General features: G+C 42.7%; 1 protein-coding gene across 8 annotated transcripts in view; it reads right to left on the reverse strand.

Moving 5' to 3' along the window:
• LOC137342295 (M-phase phosphoprotein 9) overlaps positions 1–22,001 on the reverse strand; it is a 67,843-nt gene that overhangs the window by 27,734 nt on the left and 18,108 nt on the right. For 7 of the 8 annotated variants that reach the window (XM_068006222.1, XM_068006218.1, XM_068006217.1 and 4 more), the window contains 11 exons: positions 20,182–20,308; positions 15,477–15,570; positions 13,137–13,249; positions 12,162–12,287; positions 10,498–10,985; positions 9,988–10,146; positions 8,699–8,786; positions 8,198–8,413; positions 7,956–8,003; positions 7,086–7,150; positions 2,429–2,533 (listed from right to left, as the gene is read on the reverse strand). In XM_068006222.1, the coding sequence (XP_067862323.1) occupies positions 2,429–2,533; positions 7,086–7,150; positions 7,956–8,003; positions 8,198–8,413; positions 8,699–8,786; positions 9,988–10,146; positions 10,498–10,985; positions 12,162–12,287; positions 13,137–13,249; positions 15,477–15,570; positions 20,182–20,308 (1,629 nt within the window). The remainder of the gene's footprint in view (positions 1–2,428; positions 2,534–7,085; positions 7,151–7,955; positions 8,004–8,197; positions 8,414–8,698; positions 8,787–9,987; positions 10,147–10,497; positions 10,986–12,161; positions 12,288–13,136; positions 13,250–15,476; positions 15,571–20,181; positions 20,309–22,001) is intronic. The other variant, XM_068006221.1, reaches the window with a different exon arrangement.

A 22,001-nucleotide genomic window follows, 5' to 3' on the forward strand; every position in this document is an offset into this window, starting at 1 on the left:
TATATCATCCCCAATCCCATGAGCCCTTATCTTGCGTAACAGCCTTTTGTGTGGTCCTGCTCCTACTTCTTGTGTTCTTTAGATTTGAGGTTAGGATCAGATCAGCCATGATCTTATTGAATGGCGCAGCAGGCTTGAGGGGCCGATTGGCCTACTCCTGCTCCTATTTCTTATGTTCACTGAATGCCTTTTAAAAATCCAAATATACTACAACCACTGGTTCCCCTTTATCTACCCTGCTAGGTAGAGAAGGTATTAGAAAGGCTGTCTGTACTTAAAGTAGATAAAGTTACCAGGTCCAGATGGGATGCATCCGAGGCTGCTGAGGGAAGGGTGGAAATTGCGGTGGTATTGTCCATAATCTTCTAACCACCCTTAGATACGGGGGTGGTGCCAGAGGACTGGAAAATTGCAAATGTTACACCCTTGTTCAAAAAAGGGTGTAAGGATAAACCCAGCAACTATAGGCCAGTCAGTTTAACCTCAGTGGTGGGGAAGCTTTTAGAAACAATAATCCGGGACAAAATTAATAGTCCCTTGGACAAGTGTGGATTAATTAAGGAAAGCCAAATGGATTTGTTAAAGGCAAATCGTGTTTAACTAACTTGATTGAGTTTTTTGATGAGGTAACAGAGAGGGTCGATGAGGGCAATGCGGATGATATTGTGTATATGGACTTAGAAAAGGCGTTTGATAAAGTGCCTCACAATAGGCTTGTCATCAAAGTTGAAGCCCATGGAATAAAGGGGGGCAATGGCAGCATGAATTTGAAATTGGCTAAGTGACAGGAAACAGAGAGTAGCAGTGAACGGTTGTTTTTCAGACTGGAGGGAGGTGTACAGTGGTGTTCCACTGCTTTTCTTGATATATATTAATGACTTGGACTTGGGTATACAGGGCACAATTTCAAAATATGCAGACGACACAAAATTTGGAAGTGCAGTGAACAGTGAGGAGGATTATGATAGACTTCAAGAGGACATAGGCAGGCTGGTGGAATGGGCAGACACGTGGCAGATGAAATTTAGCGCAAAGTGATACATTTTGTTAGGAAGACTGAGAAGAGACAATATAAACTAAATAATACTTTTCTAAAGGGGTTGCAGGAACAGAGAGACCTGGGGGTATATGTGGACAGGTCATTGAAGGTTGCAGGGCAGGTTGAGGAAGCGGTTAAAAAAGCATACAGGATGCTGGGCTTTATAAATGGATGCATAGAGTACAAAAGCAAGGAGGTTACGATGAACCTTTATAAAACACTGGTTCGGGCACAACTGGGGTATTGTGTCCAATTCTGGGCACCGCACTTTAGGAAAGATGGAGAGGGCGCGGAAAAGATTTACTAGAATGGTTCCAGGGATGAGGGACTTCAGTTATGTGGATAGACTGGAGAAGCTGGGGTTGTTCTCCTTAGAGCAAGAAGGTTGAGAGACGATTTGATAGGTGTTCACTGCCTGAAAGGGTGGTGGAGGCAGATTCAATTGTGGCCTTCAAAAGGGAATTGGATAAATGTTTGAAAGGAAAAAATTTGCAGGGCTCCGGGGAAAGGGCTGGGGAGTGGGACTAGCTGGATTGCTCTTAGAGAGCCGGCATGGACTCGATGGGCCAAATGGCCTCCTTCTATGCTGCAACCATTCTATGATTCTAGTTACACTATTAGCTACATCATTAAATAAATTTAAAACAGAAATACAGTTTCCTAGAAGCAAAGGGAATTAGGGGTTACGGGGAGCGGGCAGGAAATTGGACATAAATTTAGATTTGAGGTTAGGATCAGATCAGCCATGATCTTATTGAATGGCGGAGCAGGCTCGAGGGGCCAATTGGCCTACTCGTGCTCCTATTTCTTATGTTCTTATGTATCAAAAAACTCTTAATAGATTTGTCAAACACGATTTCACTTTCATAAAACCATGTTGACTCTGCCTACTCATATCATGATGTTCTAAGTGCCCTGTAACCACTTCCTTGATAATGGATTTCAGCATTTTCCCGACAACTGATGTCAGGAGATTAAACTCACTTCTCTCATCTGGGCCATATGTTAACTGTTACAAAGAGGGAGGGTTACCTGCTCTCAGGCTTCCTCTATAACCAGACACTAGGAGAAGCTAAACAGCAGCTAAGAAGTAACTTGTCGTCTAGTGTAACCTCCTTCCCATTAAAGAAGCACCTGGTTTCTGGTCAGTTCCTCTCTCCAGCAACAGGGCTGGCGACCAAGTATTCAGCACCTTTGGGAAATTAAAGCTGTATCTCACTACTGCTGTACTAATGTGTGTTAATGCTCCAACACTCAAAATATTTAAAATACATTCTTTGCATTAGCCATCATATTAAAAGAGGTAAAAGTTATGAGCTCCCTTGATGGTGAAATCAGCAGATGTGACACATTGCTTATGTTTTATTTAGAAGACAAATTTGCATTTACCTAGTGCTTGATGTCCGTGAACAGCTATCTGCACCAGGCCGGACCTTCATGTAGTTTCTCTCATGTTCTACTTGTCTAATCTGAGCCTCAAGTTTTGAAGCAACCCTGAAGTGCAAGAATAGCAATTTCATGACTGGCAAGATACAATGATTACTTAAAATTTAGGTTATATTAATATTCAATTAAACAAAATCCACCCTCAAAAGTTACATATTGAAATGCAGGGAAGTCCATAATGGAATGTTTATTAAATAGTCAATGAACTGATCATTAAAAGCTGCTCCAAAGCAGAGATCTCTCCCTCCCCGAATTAGGAAATGCTTGACCTCTGCCCACACCTTCAAGAGTTATTCTGGGTTATGTTCTGGACACTGCATAATCCCAAATTATATTAATGCCTTTTGCTACACATTAAAATAGTTTCATTTTGAAAATACACAGTATGGTTTCAACAAACCAAATACAATTCTAAGGACTGTTAAAACTAGTGTGGAAATGACACTGATTTGTTGCTGACAGGCTGTTGTAACAGATGTTGAATAAAGTATCACATTGTATATAGGGTAGTGAAATATGTAGCTAAGGGGCTCAGAGAAAGTCATGAACTATAAATCTGAAAGATCAAAAAAATTTATAAATGGCCTTCCACCAAGCATGGCTCGGTAGCACCACTACTGACCGGGCTGGCAGAGTCCTGAAGGACATAGCTGCCAGATTAGGCCTGCAGCAGGTGGTGAGCGAACCAACACGAGGGAAAAACTTACTTGACCTCGTCCTCACCAATCTACCCGTCGCAAATGCATCTGTCCATGACAGTATTGGTAGGAGTGACCACCGCACAGTCCTTGTGGAGACGAAGTCCCATCTTTGCACTGAGGACACCATACACAGTGCTAAATGGGAAAGATTCATAACAGATCGAGCAGCTCAAAACTGGGCATCCATGATGTGCTGTGGGCCATCAGCAGCAGCAGAATTGTATTCCAGCACAATCTGTAACCTCATGGCCCAGCATATTCCTCGCTCTACCATTATCAACAAGCCAGGGGATCAACCCTGGTTCAATGAGGAGAGTAGAAGAGCATGCCAGGAGCAGCACCAGGCATAACTAAAAATAAGGGGTCAAGCTGGTGAAGCTACAACACAGGACTACATGCATGCTAAACAGCGGAAGCAACATGCTATAGACAGAGCTAAGCGATTCCACAACCAACGGATCACATCAAAGCTCTGCAGTCCTGCCACATCCAGTCTTGAATGGCGGTGGACAATTAAACAACTAACGGGAGGAGGAGGCTCTGTAAACATCCCCATCCTCAATGATGGCAGAGTCCAGTGCGTGAGTGCAAAAGACAAGGCTGAAGCGTTTGCAACCATCTTCAGCCAGAAGTGCCGAGTGGATGATCCATCTCGGCCTCCTCCCGATATCCCCACCATCACAGAAGCCAATCTTCAGCCAATTCAATTCACTCCACGTGATATCAAGAAACGGCAGAGTGCACTGGGCCCCGACAACATCCCGGCTGTAGTGCTGAAGACTTGTGCTCCAGAACTAGCTGCGCCTCTAGCCAAGCTGTTCCAATACAGCTACAACACTGGCATCTACCCGACAATGTGGAAAATTGCCCAGGTATGTCCTGTCCACAAAAAGCAGGACAAATCCAATCTGGCCAATTAACGCCCCATCAGTCTACTCTCAATCATCAGCAAAGTGATGGAAGGTGTCGTCGACAGTGCTATCAAGCGGCACTTACTCACCAATAACCTGCTCACCAATGCTCAGTTTGGGTTCCGCCAGGACCTCATTACAGCCTTGATCCAAACATGGACAAAAGAGCTGAATTGCAGAGGTGAGGTGAGAGTGACTGTCCTTGACATCAATGCAGCATTTGACCGAGTGTGGCACCAAGGAGCCCTAGTTAAATTGAAGTCAATGGGAATCAGGGGGAAAACTCTCCAGTGGCTGGTGTCATACCTAGCACAAAGGAAGATGGTAGTGGTTGTTGAGCCCCAGGACATTGCTGCAGGAGTTCCTCAGACCAGTGCCCAACCATCTTCAGCTGCTTCATCAATGACCTTCCCTCCATCATAAGGTCAGAAATGGGGATGTTCGCTGATGATTGCAGTGTTCAGTCCCATTCGCAACCCCTCAAATAATGAAGCAGTCCGAGCCCGCATGCAGCAAGACCTGGACAAAATCCAGGCTTGGGCTGATAAGTGGCAAGTAACATTCGCACCAGACAAGGACCACCTCCAACAAGAGAGAGTCTAACCACCTCCCCTTGACATTCAACAGCATTACCATCGCCAAATCCCCCACCATCAACATCCTGGGGGTCACCATTGACCAGAAACTTAACTGGACCAGCCATATAAATACAGTGGCTACAAGAGCAGGTCAGAGGCTGGGTATTCTGTGGCGAGTGACTCACCTCCTGACTCCCCAAAGCTTTTCCACCATCTACAAGGCACAAGGAGTGTGATGGAATACTCTCCACTTGCCTGGATGAGTGCAGCTCCAACAACACTCAAGAAGCTCGACACAATCCAGGACAAAGCAGCCCGCTTGATTGGCACCCCACCCACCACCCTAAACATTCACTCCCTTCACCACCGGCTGCAATGTGTACCATCCACAGGATGCACTGCAGCAACTCGCCAAGGCTTCTTCGACAGCACCTCCCAAACCCGCGACCTCTACCACCTAGAAGGACAAGAGCAGCAGGCACATGGGATCAACACCACCTGCACGTTCCCCTCCAAGTCACACACCATCCCAACTTGGAAATATATCGCCGTTCCTTCATCGTCGCTGGGTCAAAATCCTGGAACTCCCTTCCTAACAGCACTGTGGGAGAACCTTCACCACACAGACTGCAGCGGTTCAAGAAGGTGGCTCACCACCACCTTCTCAAGGGCAATTAGGGATGGGCAATAAATGCTGGCCTTGCCAGCGACTCCCACATCCCATGAACGAATAAAAAATAACTTGGATTAGATACTGAACCACTTCCCAGATTTAACTGTTTGTATATACGATTATTTATGTAAGGAATCTTACAACACCAGGTTATAGTCCAACAGTTTTATTTGAAAATCACAAGCTTTCGGAGATTATCTCCTTCGTCAGGTGAGTGAGTGAAAGGTTCTCAAATCGCATATCTTGTATTAGGCTGGGACACGATCACACCAATCAAAGTTGTCGTTGGTGTTCAGACAGGTTAGCCACGGAAAACAGTACATCCCAGTATACTGAATACACAATGGGTCAGATTACACAGACAAAAAGAGAGAAAGAGACCCGAAAGGCAGAGGAGAGAGAGAGAGAGAGAGAGAGAGAGAGAGAGAGAGAGAGAGAGAGAGAGAGAGAGAGAGAGAGAGAGATAGATAGATAGATAGATAGATAGATAGATAGATAGATAGATAGATAGATAGATAGATAGATAGATAGATAGATAGAGAGAGAGAGAGAGATAGAGAGAGAGATAGAGAGAGAGATAGAGAGAGAGATAGAGAGAGAGATAGAGAGAGAGATAGAGAGAGAGAGAGATAGAGAGAGAGAGAATGTCCAGTTGTATTAAAAACAGATAACTTTTTTTCCTGCTGGTGGGGTTACGTGTAGCGTGACATGAACCCAAGATCCCGGTTGAGGCCGTCCTCATGGGTGCCAAGTTCTGCACCCATGAAGACGGCCTCAACCGGGATCTTGGGTTCATGTCACGCTACACGTAACCCCACCAGCAGGAAAAAAAAGTTATCTGTTTTTAATACAACTGGACATTCTCTCTCTCTCATTCTCTCTCTCTCTGCCTTTCAGGTCTCTTTCTCCCTTTGTCTGTGTAATCTGACCTATTGTGTATTCAGTATACTGGGATGTATTGTTTTCCGTGGCTAACCTGTCTGAACACCAACGACACCTTTGATTGGTGTGATCGTGTCCCAGCCTAATATAAGATATGCGATTTGAGAACCTTTCACTCACTCACCTGACGAAGGAGATAATCTCCGAAAGCTTGTGATTTTCAAATAAAACTGTTGGACTACAACCTGGTGTTGTAAAATTCCTTACATTGGTCCACCCCAGTCCATCACCGGCATCTCCACATCACAATTATTTATAGCAGCACTATTGGTCACTGAACGCACAAGAGTGGGAACAAAGGTGAAATCTCTACTACAGATGTGTTAAGATATAAGCTGCAGCTGGTTGGTTGAACCATAAAAGTTTAGAGTACAGGAGGAGGCTGCTTGGCCCACTGTTCCTGTGACAACACTTTAGTACAGCAATCTAAAACAATTCCATTACCCAGTTATACATTTCCCAAACTAAAATATTGAAGGGCCACCATCTAGACTCTGTATGCCTATTTTGTAAAAACATTAGAATTGTAAATATTAAGTTTGTAAAGAATACAGTGGGTAACCATGGCAATATGACAAGTAACAGTGTGCCTCAACACCATGGGACACATGTGATGATCATGAATTCTTTGGCCTGATCTTAACTCAAAAGAAAATCTTCCCATACATCATTGCTGCCAAGAGCATCCCCTCACTTTCAAAGTATATAAAGAAAACAACTTTTGTCTAAATCAAGCATGCTTCCCAAGAGACTTATACAGCATCATGTAACAAAAGCAAGATCTGATCATGCAACCTTTTCAGCTCCGAGATCTGAGAATTTGCATCAAATAGTTTATCTTCTGTGGTATTCAATGTCTCCTAGTCAAGAAGGGGAAAAAAAACATTTACTGACAGTGCAAAAAGATGTCCACATTTATATGTTCCATGTGGGCAAAATCATCAGGATTTATGGCAATAAACGGTAACTTTCATATTATAACAACAACCTGTAATTATTCAGCGCCTTTAACGTAGCAAAACATCCCAAGGAGCATTATTAAGCAAATAACAAAACAAAATTTGACATCGAGCCACGTAAGGACAGGTGACCATGAGCTTGGCCAAAGAGGTAGGTTTTAAGGAGCATCTTAAAGGAGGAGAGAGGTAGAGGAAGGGAATTCCAGAGCTTAGGACTTAGGCAGCTGAAGGCACAGCCGCCAATGGTGGAGCAATTAAAATCGGGGATGCGCAAGAGGCCAGAATTGGAGGAGCGCAGAGATCTCGGAGGGTTGTGGGACTGAAGGAGATCACAGAGATAGGGAGAGGAGAGGCCATGGAGGGATTTGAAAACAAGGATGAGAATTTTAAAAATCAAGGAGTTCCTGGACTGGGAGTCAATGTACGTCAGTGAGCACAGGGGTGATGGGTGAAAGGGACTTGGTGCGAGTTAGGATGCGGGCAGCAGAGTTTTAGGTGAGCTCAAGTTTACGGAGAGTGGAAGATTGGAGGCCGGACAGGAGAGCATTGGACTCGTCAAGTCTAGAGGTAACAAAGGATGAAGGTTTCAGCAGCAGATGAGCTGAGGCAGGGATGGAGACAGACGATGTTATGGAGGTGGAAGTAGACGGTCTTGATGATGGGGCGGATATGCAGTCTCCCAAACTCTGCAAGGATGTGAAATTACCTTTACTCGTTCATGCTCTTTTCCTAGTGACTCATATTCTGTAAGCAGCTGCAATGGAAAAAGGAGTTTAGATTTTACATTTGAACCAAAAATGAAATGCTGCATTTACAAATTCTGTTAACTTAAAGAGTGGTGGACTCTTGCATAAATTCTGTATCAAAGTAAGATGAACAGATTAGTAGATACTGGCTCGGTTACTCTCTCAAACCAACTTATTTCATGGAAATGAATACACAACTTACATCCTGTAATATTTTGTGCTCATGTTTCATTCTGGCGTCTTTATTATCAGAGTGTTTGTAAGCTTTCTCAAAAGCCTCTTCTAGGTTTTTCAGCCTGCCATTAAGTTTGTTGATCACGTTATCTTTATCCTTGTTGTCTTTTCGCATTTCATCAAGACGCTGTTGTAAAGCCTGGGCCGTGGTACTAACTACATCATAGCGCCCTGGCCAGTCAACCTAACCAAAAATACAAGAGTAAACTTGAACAGTTAGGAAATAAAATGACTTGAAACATATAAACTGGCCAGTTAGTATTGGCTTTTTCATGAATGCTACAAGCAGTTTAAATACTCTCCAGGCTCTATTCACTGTACAAATACTTTCCAAGCTATTATACAGTCTTCACTCAGGACTGATGAGGTCAGCTTCCTCAAGATTTCTGACTAAAGTACTTGCTTAACATTATGCACAAATCTCCTGCTCGAGGTAGTGCTGATCTCTTGTTCAAGGACTTCTACCCACCAGTTGCATTTCCATTAAGTAATTCTTGTTCTCTAGGTCTCGAATACGATTTCCAGCTTCAGTTAAAGCTCTTTCTAGTTGTTCACATCTAAAAATTCAAAATAATTGTTACAACTATTGCAAAGGATTACACAAAGTTATTAACAATGCTAATTACAATATTACTCACAAGATATGTATTTTGGGTAATCAAATCTGCCTCAGTGACCCTAAGCTAAGGATGTGGGGAAGAAACAAAAAATAATTAGCAGGTCACTGATTCCTGATCACTGTCACTGCTGCGAAACGTACACTTGTGGATATCTGGAGAAAACAGGATCAGCTGTGATGGCCCTCCTCCCCCAAAGTTGAATAGCCTGCTATCACTCACTGTATAATGAATGGCCACTTGGATAAGGTACCAGAGGGCTGGCGATGCCCATGGAACTGTACCCTAGCATTAGTCCACATCTTCAGGAGAGAAAGTTGGGACAAAATATAAACAATGGCCATCTCATATTTTTAAACTGCGTTGGCCGTTGTCTCTTGAAGGTTGTCATCAAGTTTTCATCGATTTATTTGCTCTTCAAGTTCACTAAGACTCCAGAATGTAAGGAATCTTACAACACCAGGTTATAGTCCAACAGTTTTATTTGAAAATCACAAGCTTTCGGAGGCTTTCTCCTTTGTCACCTGACGAAGGAGAAAGCCTCCGAAAGCTTGTGATTTTCAAATAAAACTGTTGGACTATAACCTGGTGTTGTAAGATTCCTTACATTTGTCCACCCCAGTCCATCACCGGTATCTCCACATCATGATTCCAGAATGTGGCAGAGTTTGCCTCAACTGATACTGAGTCCAGATTTTTTTCATCCCCATTTTCGCAAATTCTGTAGTTCTCTTCATATCACAGTAATCTATACCTACCTACACTCTCCAGCAATAGCAATCTGACAGAATACAAAATCTGTAGCTCCTCCAACACATCTGTAGTTGCCCCGTAACACACTGTTTGAGTGCATTGGCGAACTATAAAGCAGGTCCAAATTCACTTGTTCTTTTGGGGGGCTTTAAATCGCTTATTTCAATGCTGATTATTTTAAGCAAGTAAGGTATTTTTAATTTGCATGTAGTACAAGGAATATTTTTCTATGATCTTCAGTTATGACTAATCACTATAGAAAAATATATATCTTGGTTACACATTTGAACAAAAAATTAAACGCAGGAACAGCAAGTGAGGTAAAGGAAATTAAATATATTTAATCACTTTAAATGTACCTTTTTATTGCTATGAATGCAAAAATCACCTTTCTAAAAGATTCTTGTTGTGTTTCTCTGCTTCAAATATTACAGAAGGTCCTTTTAAGGTTTCCAGTTTTTCCTTAAGGCTGTTGATTTCTGCCTCATAGTAGGCTCTAATGTCGGCCACATGACGCGCATGTTTCTCACGTAGGTTTAGGCGCGCTCTGGAAATAAAATTCCATTAAAAAGAGAATCTGAATTTAAGTTTACAGTGCAGAAGCAAATTGGATTGACTGTACAGTATTATCACATTTAACATTTGAAATATTATCTGTTTATGCAAACAATATCTAGCAAATTTCAAGTTCTGCAATTGTGTACTGGGCTACCGTGATGAAGGTCGGAGTTAGCACCCACTGAAAATAGCTGGCACTAGGTCACAGCACATTAAAGTGCTCTTACACATCAAAAGTAGTCTAAAAGCATTTGGGAGGTCTGAACAGATTCTTAGCAATACAAAAATAAAAAGTTTCTTAAATTTTGGAATTTCTTATAAAGTGTTAAAAGTCACTTACATGGATAACATGATAGGATCTTCAAGAGATGATGCAGATACATTATGGTCCAATGAGCCACTTACACTATTTGTAATCCCTGACTGCCCAACACAGGGCACAGCTGGTGGAGTCAATGTGGAACTACTATCCTCCCCTTGCTCGTGTGATGAGCTTGCATTCTTAGTGTGCTTTAAGGTTATAGAATGTTGACCATGCATAGCAGAGGAAGACTGAGGAACAGGATGGAGATTCCAGTTCTGCAATGGTGATGAGCTTTTCTGTGGACAACATCTGGAAGTACTGGTCAATTCTGATCCCGGAGCAGTATCTACACGCAAATCTGAATTAGGATCAGAATAGCTGTGTATGGTTACACCCACGATAGAGTCTGGGCTAACTGAAGATAGAGTATCAGATTCTGAAACCGCTACTGGAGTACTAAAATGATAACGTGGAGAAAATGCAGCAGATGGCTTCATATGAAGAGTGGGGTCAAGAGTTAAAACCTTATTTAGGGGAGAGAAAAATTGAAAGATTAATTTTTAAAGTAAAATCTCATTCTAAATTAACACAGGTACATTTCTAAAAAGTAAATTTCAACATTTTCAAATGAAATATTGGACATTATATTGCCTAGCTGCTGGTAAACAATCCATGTAGTGTGACTCTGACATGTTGCTACATTAGGAGGTGTTTTTCGCACCATTATTAGCAGCATACATTGAACTCTAAAACATCAGTAGAAACCATCTAAGTGACTCAGATTGCATGCTCCACCTGCACTAATACCAACGAAATAGATGACTTAATACTACAGTAGTGGTCATTCCCAAATAGCAAAGCAACATTCAGCGTGATACCCCATAAAGCCAATTTGCATTCATCTATCTACCTCCCAGCACAAGTCCAAACCTCCAACCCTTCCCTTAGGTTGTAGTCTTGTACCAGTAAGTAGACCTGCAGCCAGGTACAACATATATAAACATCAGAGATTTAGAATGGCTTTATTTAAATGGATGGAAGATATTTAAAGCTCAGTTCAAGACCTGGAGGTACTAAGATCACCTTTTCTACCTCCTTTAACATTCAGTCCATACTTCGCCCTCACTGCCAGTAGAACCCTCAATCACACCTTCATTACCTCCAGGTTTGACTTCCAAAACTCTCTCCACGTCAGCCTCCCAACTTCCACCCTACTTAAACTCAAGCTACTTGCAAAACTCAGCTCGCCCATCCTCTCCAGTACTAAGTATCCCTCACCCACTACCATGCCCTTGCCGACTTCCATTGGTTTGCCCATCGACTTCAAAAGTTTTGTCCCGATCTATAAATCCCATTCCCCCCATCCCCCGCAATGGTCTTGCCCCACACTAATATTGCCCTACGCCCCATCTCACACATTCCACTCCTCAGATTATGACCTTACATGCGTGCGTCCCATCTCCTTCTGCTCCACAGCTTTTAATAATAATGGCCTTGCTTTCTGAAATTCTGTTCCTAAACCCATCCACCTTGCTACACTTACCCCACCTTCAAAGCCTCAAAATCTAGTTCTCAGCTCTTGCAATTCATGCTTGTTAATCAGCAGCAACCCCCCCACCCCCCCAGTGCTTTGAGCTGTGTTGCTATGTTGAAGCTACTATACAAGGGCAAGTTGCAGTTATTGCCTGGAACTGTCGTACCTCTGGGGGAGACTGATGAAGTGGAGGAGAACCCAATCCCCAGCCAGGTAGAATCTTTTTGTCCTTCTGCTTCATACAATAAATCTCCTTCAGCGAAGGGACCTGCCGCTGGGAGCCTGTTGGTAGCTAAAAATAAATTTGATTTTTTTTTTCTCACAATTATGACATGGTCCAGCACTGTGCCAGCTAATTTATGATTTTTACCTTACCAATTGTTTATTTTCACTAGCTGACTGATGCCCACTTGTGCATTCTCTATGATGGGGAATTTGAAAGTTAAGCCATTAACGCCGCATGACTTCCAATAATCTGTAACTTTCCTGATCAAACCAACCCAATTTTGAAAAAACAAACAATCCAAGCCAAAAGTTTTGAGAGTTGCACCACCACACTTTGTTTTATGTTCCATCCAGTTATCAGGGCTCATCAGATACAGAAAATAAATGTATTCTGCTGCATCTGACTTAACATTATCATGACAACAGCAATCAGGATGGAGTTAACAACGGTTTTCTTTACTCTGCACCCAATCCTCAGCTTCAACATTTCAATTTGTTACCTATTCTCATTTCCATTGGTCCATCCCCATTAATCTCCACCCACACAATAGATCTTATTCTCACTCTTTGTTTTTCCACTCAATTGCAGCTAAGCACATTCATAATTCTGTTTAGGTTCAAGAGGAAGAGAAAAATTAAATCATGAAGAAAAATTATAGAAGGCAAATAATGCCAAGAAATCTGGCTGTATTGCTGCATTCCCACCACAAGCAATCAAAATGTATAATGGCTTCATAAAATATATGTGAATGCACTGAGAATTCAAGGCATACAAGAAGAAACTGTTGTAAAGAAAATTAACTTATTTGGGAGAGTTAGCAGTCTTTTCAATTTCCTGCTTTTCTTCAGGTACACAGATCTTCTACTTCACATAACTAATAACATTTGACTGATTAATAAAACTTTCCCGACATACCTGACATCTGTCAACACCTTTGGAGGGAGAGAAAATGTCAGCAAGGTCAACCTCCTTATTCTTCGGTAAAGAGTGGTACAGCTCCCCTTCATCCAGCCTCCAATACGTTAGTCCTAAAAACAAAAGTAAAACAAACTAAACATAAACACAGGGGCAATGAGGTTCCAACAATAACTAGTCCAAACAACAACAATTTGCATTTATATAGTGCCTTTAACGTGGTAAAACATCCCAAGGTGCTTCATAGGAGCGATTTACAAACAAAATTTGACACCAAGTCACAATGAGGTATTAGGACAGGTGACCAAAAGCTTGGTCAAAGTGATAGGTTTTAAGGAGAGTCTTAAAAAGGAGAGGTAGAGAGGAGAGGTTTAGGGTTGGAATTCCAGAGCTTACGGCCTAGACAGTTGAAGGTACGGCCGTCAATGGTGGTGTGATGAAAATTGAGGATGCTTAACTGGCCGTAATTGGAAGAGTGCAGAGATCTCGGAGGGATGGAGGAGGTTACAGAGATAGGGAGGGGCGAGGCCATGGAGGGGATTTGAAAACAAGGATGAGAATTTCAAAAATCGAGGTGTTGCCAGACCGGGAGCCAATGTAGGTCAGTACTGGGAGTACCTGGGATGCAAAGAATCAAGAATGATTTAATACGAACGTGGCTTGGACAAGAAACAACACTTCTACAGAAGATCCAGGAAAGACAACTGTGATGTTCTGGGCATGTGTCAAGAATATAAACAGCTAAAATACCTTTCACAGCCCTGCATATAGAGGTACGTGGAACAAGAAGCCGAGGAAGACCAAGGAAGTGCTGGATAGACAATGTCAAGAGTGACTTTCACAGAAAGGGATACTGATGACTGAAGTGACCAGGCTAGTTCAGAAGCGAGTAGAGTGAATTTATTCAACCTCATCATCGTTGCTGAGCTGACAGATGGGAATTTAGTAGTTGTAGTAGTAGTACAGATCACTTAGCTAACGTCGGTGGTGGATAAGCTTCTGGGGGTCATAATATGGGATGAAATGAATACTCGTTTGGAAAATTATGTGTTAATTAAGGATAGCCAGCACAAAGGCAAGTTTAGTCTGACAAATTTTCAGAAGGTGTTTGATAAGGTGCAGCATAAACCAAGTTGGCTAAAGGACAGAAAACAGACAGTAGTGGTTAATAAATGTTTGTCGTTCTGGAGCGGTGTCCCCCAGGGGTCAGGGTTGGGATCATAACGCTTCTCAACATATATGATCTGGACTTGAGCATAGGAGGCGCAACATGAAAACTTGCAGACAACACGGTTAATTGTGAAGAGAGCTGTATGCAACTTCAGGAGAACATAAACAGATTTGAGGACTGGGCAGACAGATGTCAGTTAGAATTCAAGAGAGAAATGGGAGGCAATTAGGGAGATATATAAGAATATACAGTAAATAGTAAAACATTAAATGAAGTAGAGGAGCAGAGAGATTTAAAGGTTCAGGAACACAAATCTTTAAGTGAGAGAGGGCAAGCTGATAAATCACATAGAATCCTAGGTATTATAGATAGGGGCATAAAGTATAAAAGCAAAGAGGTAATGTTAAACCTGCACAAATCATTGGCGAGAGCAAGAATATTTTACCAAGTTTTGGGTGCTTCACTGCAAGAAGGATGTCAAAGCTATGGGGAGACTGAAGAAGCAATTCACTATAATACCCAGGGGTATCAGAGAGACCAGAGAAACTGGGGCTCTTTTTATTACAGCAGACAAGATTAAGGGGATCTGATCGAAGTGTTCAAAATTATGAACAGTTTTGATATGGTAAGTTGGGAAAAACTATTTCCACTGGTCAGTGTGTCAGTAACTAGACAGTGATAAGTATAAGACTACCATCAAAAGAACAAAGGGAGATATTGAAAGTCTGGTGCACCACTGGCTGTACATTGCAGTTCCAATGCATGCACAAATATTGTATTCAGATTTAAATATTTTAATTCTCTATTAGAAAAGGCACTCCCCCTACTAATAAAGATTAAGCTCAATATAATGGTGTAGTTATGCTGTATGTTGAACACCAACTTGTACAGTTCTGGAACGGAAACATAGCAGGTCTGATTCCCCACTATGTTTAGTTCCCCTCTAAGCGGTGAGAGGTGCAATAGTACCCAGATCAGAGGTCGCGGATAAACAGATATGCATTATGTCGGAACAATAGCTTGGTCTCCAAAGATCCAGTAAAAGGAAGCACTGCAAAGGTCTGGAAACAGCCTATTCTAGGCAGGTGAATGTAAAAGGATACAAGGACCAATCACAATAATCCAGAAGTTAAACTCAATGGGTCAGAGAAGCTGAAGTTTGTATCTACCTGAAACACTGGATACCAAAGAATTTGGACTGCTCGAAGGTCTGCTGAGGTAGAAGGAGCAGTTGGGAGACGAGCCTGCAGATAGCAAATGAACCTGAAATTCAGAAAAGTAATTTAAGTGTTAAACTTTGTTCTAAACAAAGATATTTGCATAAAGTCATTTTAAATTACCTAATGCTGGCAAAACTGCATTTATTGCCCATCCATACTTGTCCTGAGAAGATGGTGGTGGGCCTTCTTGAATCGCTGCAGTCCTTGTTGTGATGGTGCTAGGCAGGGAATTGACAAGTTTGGTGACATAGAATCATAGAAAGGTTACAGCACGGAAGGAGGCCATTCAGCCCATCGAGTCTGTGCCGGCTCTATAAAAGACCAATCCAGCTAGTCCCACTCCCCTGCCCGATCCCCATAGCCTTGCAATTTTTTTCCTTTCAAGTATTTATCCAATTCCCTTTGAAAACCACAATTGAATCTGCCTCCACCACCCTTTCAGGCAGCACATTCCAGATCATAACTACTCGCTGCGTAAAAAAAATTTTCCTCATGTCGCCTTTGGTTCTTTTGCCAATCACTTTAAATATATGTCGTCTGGTTCTTGACCCTTCTGCCAATGAGAAGAGTTTCTCTCTGTCTAGACCATTCATGATTTTAAATACCTCTATCAAATTTCCTCTCAACCTCCTCTGTTCCAAGAACAACTACCCCAGCTTCTCCAGTCTATCCACATAACTAAAGTCCCTCATCCCTGGAATCATTCTAGTAAATCTTTTCTGCACCCTCTCTAAGGCTTTCACATCTTTCCCAGAACTGGACACAATACCCCAGTTGTGGCCGAACCAGTGTTTTATAAAAGGTTCATTATAACTTCCTTACTTTTGTACTCTATGCCTCTATTTATAAATGTCTATTTATAAAGCCCAGGATCCCGTATGCTTTTTTAACCGCTTTCTCAACATGCCCTGCCACTTTCAACGATTCGTGCACATATACCCCCAGATCTCTTTGATCCTGTACCCCTTTTCGAATTATGCCCTTTAGTTTACATTGCCTCTCGTTCTTCCTACCGAAATGTATCACTTCGTATTTTTCTGCATTAAATGTCATCTGCCACGTGTCCGCCCATTCCATCAGCCTGTCTATATCCTCTTGAAGTCTATCACTATCCTCCTCACTGTTCACTACACTTCCAAGTTTTGGGTCATCTGCAAATTTTTGAAATTGTGCCCTGTACACCCAAGTCCAAGTCATGAATATAAAATCAAGAAAAGCAGTGGTCCTAGTACTAACCCCGGGGGAACACTACTCTACACCCCCCTCCAGTCCGAAAAACAACCGTTTTTCTACTGTCTGCTTCCTATTACTTAGCCAATTTTGTATCCATGCTGCTACTGCCTCTTTTATTCCATAGGTTTCAATCTTGATGACAAGCCTATTATGCGGCACTTTATCAAAAGCCTTTTGAAAGTCCATAAACACCACATCAACCACATTGCCCTCATCAACCCTTTCTGTTACCTCATCAAAAAACTCTATCAAGTTAGTTAAACAGGATTTGCCTTTAACAAATCCGTGCTGGCTTTCCCTAATCAATCCACACTTGTCCAAGTGACTGCTAATTCTGTCCCAGAATATCATTTCTAAAAGTTTTCGCACCACTGAGGTTAAACTGACTGGCCTATAGTTGCTGGGTTTATCCTTACATCCTTTTTTGAACAAGGGTGTAACATTTGCAATTTTCCAGTCCTCTGGCACCACCCCTGTATCTAAGGATGATTATAAGACTATGGCCAGTACCACCGCAATTTCCACCCTTACTTCCCTCAGCAACCTAGGATGCATCCCATCCGGACCAGGTGATTTATCTACTTTAAGTACAGCTAGCCTTTCTAGTACCTCCACTTTATCAATTTTTAGCCCATCCAGTATCGCAACTACATCTTCCTTTACTGAGACTCTAGCAGCATCTTCTTCCTTGGTAAAGACAGCTGCAAAGTGCTCATTTAGTACCACAGCCAGGCCCTCTGCCTCCATGAGTAGATCTCCTTTTTGGTCCCTAATCTGCCCCACCCCTCCTCTTAATACCTATTTATTGTTTACATGCCTATAGAAGACTTTTGGATTCCCTTTTATGTTGGCCACCAGTCCATTCTTATACTCCCTCTTTGCCCCTCTTATTTCCTTTTTTGAATCGAGTATTTGAATAATTTTTTTTATTCGTTCATGGGATGTGGGCATCGCTGGCGCGGCCGGCATTTATTGCCCATCCCTAATTGCCCTTGAGAAGTTGGTGGTGAGCCACCTTCTTGAACCGCTGCAGTCCGTGTGGTGAAGGTTCTCCCACAGTGCTGTTCGGTAGGGAGTTCCAAGATTTTGACCCAGTGACGATGAAGGAACAACGATATATTTCCATGTTGGGATGGTGTGTGACTTGGAGGGGAACGTGCAGGTGGTGTTGTTCCCATGTGCCTGCTGCCATTGTCCTTCTAGGTGGTAGAGGTCGCGGGTTTGGGAGGTGCTGTCGAAGAAGCCTTGGCGAGTTGCTGCATTGCATCCTGTGGATGGTACACACTGCAGCCACTGTGCGCCAGTGGTGAAGGGAGTGAATGTTTAGGGTGGTGGATGGGGTGCCAATCAAGCGGGCTGCTTTGTCCTGGATGGTGTCGAGCTTCTTGAGTGTTGTTGGAACTGCACTCATCCAGGCAAGTGGAGAGTATTCCACCACACTCCTGACTTGTGCCTTGTAGATGGTGGAAAGGCTTTGGGGAGTCAGGAGGGGAGTCACTCGCCGCAGAATACCCAGCCTCTGACCTGCTCTTGTAGCCACAGTATTTATATGGTTGGTCCAGTTAAGTTATAACCATATAGTGTGCAGTAGAGCAGGACTTCTTTCAATTGAGTCAAGAAAATGAACTGGTCAAGAAGTTGATTAAAATTTATTTAAAGAAGAAACAAACCTGCTTCTTTTACATGGAATCAACAATTCCTGGAAACTAGCTGTTAAACAGAGAGCCTTTGGTTGATTCATGTTTAAATAAAGCTCAAGATATATTGACAAATCTCATCAAAACTAGTTAACCAACAGCTGCTTTAACCCTCCAGGAAGTTTCATCACCAGTCAGTACTTCACAACCCACAATAATTAAATGTTCATTTACAGATTTCCTCTCAAATATTCATTTCAGGAAATTTGTGTGAAGCAGAAGGACAAGATTATACAAACTAGACTTAGATGAAGGTGGCCTTTCAACCTATTTGATCTCATTCTTCCAGAATACCTAACACTACTATTCTCCAATTACAAAATCTAGTTGTTTCTCAACTACCTGGCTACAAACACTCTCCCTAGAAACTCCCCCCCCCCCCACCCCCCGACCAAACACTCTCTATATAAAAATAATTCTTCCTTTCTGTCCTAGTTTTGCCCTGCACCATCCTGAATCTGGAGATCAGCATTGTGGCTATACTCTGCACTGCCTCTAGGGCATGGAAGGCCCCTTATTCTGTGGGTCTCTGAACTACATTTGTGGCAAGTTCTATCCCACCCACACAGTACATGTGCCTCCTGTTTTAACTCCAAAATGCAAAAATGCACAAACTTTATTTGCCACTTATCGTCCCAGATGCAAATCCTATCATGCTCCCTTTGTGAGATCTTAGCTGCCTACTCAGAGTCACAGTTCCCCCCACCTCACCTCAGCTTAATGTCATCTGTCTTTAACTGCTTTACATGAACATTGTAATTCCATGTCACTTATGTATTCCAGGAACATGGAAACATGAGAGGTCCCAGCACAGACCTGGAACCTCCATTGTGATTTAGCTCCTATTATAACTATCCTCTGCTTCTTTCCCTTTAACCAGTTGCTAATCCACATCCATGTCTTACCCTTGGTACACAGTAACCTCAGTTGGGGACAAACCAGTCAGATAAATTCCCTTCAGCACATCCATTTCACAGAATCGCAACCTGTCAACGTAAATATTTAGCCAATACTCAGTGCAAACTTAGGGTAGAGGGAAGATTTTATCCAGTCTTCAGTGAAAATTGCCCATTACACTGTTTGACTTTGGACAGAGCAGAAATTTCACCTCATTCCATTAATGCAGCAGTGCCACCACTGGTGGGAGAGTACAATTAGAACTTGCCAAGTTCACCTAAGTAGTTTGCATTATAAATGTGGACACTGAATTTATACTGGAAATATAAAGTAAGGCATAGCTTCAAAATGGGCCTGGTCCAATTATCCCTCCATAGATCAACTAATACATGGAGTATAGTACAGGAAATACACACAACTAGATAGAGCATTTTGCTAATGGAGTTAGCAGAATTTAGTTGCAACCTGCAGTATGCATCACCTAAGTGGCATTGACTCAGTGAAGGCTCACCATGGTTGATCAGCCCACTCTCCTAACTGAGGGAACAACAACAATAGGAAGCAATTAAGATTTAATCAATGAAATTTTATTTTTTTTAAATGGAATTTGGTCTATTGTGATGCAAATTTGCATAAAGCTATGAAACATCAAAAAAGCATTATAAACAGCATAAAATTACAATTGACGAGCATCGAAATCATTCAAAAGCAGTCTTCTGCTTCATAGGCATAAATAAGCAATAATGACTGCAGACTTCATGAATACTTAGAGAAAATTCCCTGAAGAGGAATTTTAATTGTAGCTCAAATAATGTCAGAACACTTACATCTTCTGATGTTTCAATCTCCTGTGATTGCCCAGATCCTCGTGGCTTTATTCTCTCTGCTACAGCTCCCTTTACAAACTTTGACTTCCGATTCTTCGGTTTAACTTTTTGTGCCCATGATGTCAAACTTTAAAAAAATGAAAATTAATTTAATGCCAACAGACTTGCCCAAGTAAACTAAGTTAGGCTGTCTATAAAATTGGGTCCCTGCTTTCTTCTACTTTAGGACACAATGGGCTTGATTCTCCTTGACAATACCACCCAGAATCAGGGAGGATCACAGCAGAAAATAAGGGAAAGTTTGGTCGGTGAGGCCTGCTGCTGCCTCACTGCCTGAACTACATTCCCCCCCACCCACCCTCTGGCTGCTGCCGGGATTACTGCTAACCTTTCCTTCCCCACCTGCTGCATGTAAATAGCGGTGAGGGCAGGACCCAGGTCCCCAACGGATTTCCCTCCTGGCCACCGCTTTCTAGGACCACCATGGAGGAAGTGATAGTAAGCCCCGGAAAGCAACAGTAACGGCTGACATTCCACTATGGAGAGAGAAGGCCTTGTATCGGCCTCTTCTCTCTCCATTCTGCCTCCAGCACTCAGCTGCTGAATGCCCCAGTCTCAGCCATGGTCTTCAGTGGGACTGCTGGTTCAATCCTTGGGGCATTTCCACCCCTTTAATGGTGCTCTCGACTCTTCTAATGCTGCAGTGGCAGTCTTACTGCAGCATCACGGGATTTTACAGGTGGACAATGGCAGCGGGAATCCCGCTGGAAGCCCACCATGCATATCCGATGAATCCTGACCCAGGGAAATAATCCGGGTCCCGGCAGTGTTGGAGGGGTGAGCGGAAGTCACACCCCGCTGGAGCACCACTGCTGAGAGGAGAATCACAACTATTAACTCAAGGCAAAACAGGTGCACAGGTCCTGTCTGAACATTCCTATCCAGATGTTTCATCAGGGGACTATGTATAATCAGAGTATTGTGATTTCAAGCAGCAAAAAGAGCTGATCCTCTGCATCTAATTCTTCTTCTCCCTTTGGGAAATAGAAATACAGCATTGTACAGTGTGGGCATTAATCCAAGTGATCAGACATTTCATGATGTGAGACCGCACCTGGAATACTGCATACAGTTTTGGTCTCCATACTTAAGAAAAGACATACTTGCTCTCAAGGCAGTACAAAGAAGGTTCACTCGGTTAATCCCGGGGATGAGGGGGCGGACATATGAGGAGAGGTTGAGTAGATTGGGACTCTACTCATTGGAGTTCAGAAGAATGAGAGGCGATCTTATTGAAACATATAAGATTGTGAAGGGTCTTGATCGGGTGGATGCAGTAAGGATGTTCCCAAAGATGGGTGAAACTAGAACTAGGGGGCATAATCTTAGAAGGGGCTGCTCTTTCAAAACTGAGATGAGGAGAAACTTCTTCACTCAGAGGGTGGTAGGTCTGTGGAATTTGCTGCCCCAGGAAGCTGTGGAAGCTACATCATTAGATAAATTTAAAACAGAAATAGACAGTTTCCTAGAAGTAAAGGGAATTAGGGGTTATGGGGAGCGGGCAGGAAATTGGACATGAAGCTGAGTTCGGATCGGTCAATGCCCTGTGGGTGGCCGAGAGGGCCCAGGGGCTATGTGGCCGGGTCCTGCTCCGACTTCTTGTGTTCTTTAGATTTGTGGTTGGGATCAGATCAGCCATGATCTTATTGAATGGCGGAGCAGGCTCGAGGGGCCGATTGGCCTACTCCTGCTCCAATTTCTTATGTTCTTATGATCCAATGTAGTTTCAGCTCACAAGTGCCTGGCAGCAACATTTCTTG

Source organism: Heptranchias perlo, chromosome 25 (assembly GCF_035084215.1).
Source record: "Heptranchias perlo isolate sHepPer1 chromosome 25, sHepPer1.hap1, whole genome shotgun sequence".
In the NCBI taxonomy this organism is placed as follows: domain Eukaryota; kingdom Metazoa; phylum Chordata; class Chondrichthyes; order Hexanchiformes; family Hexanchidae; genus Heptranchias; species Heptranchias perlo.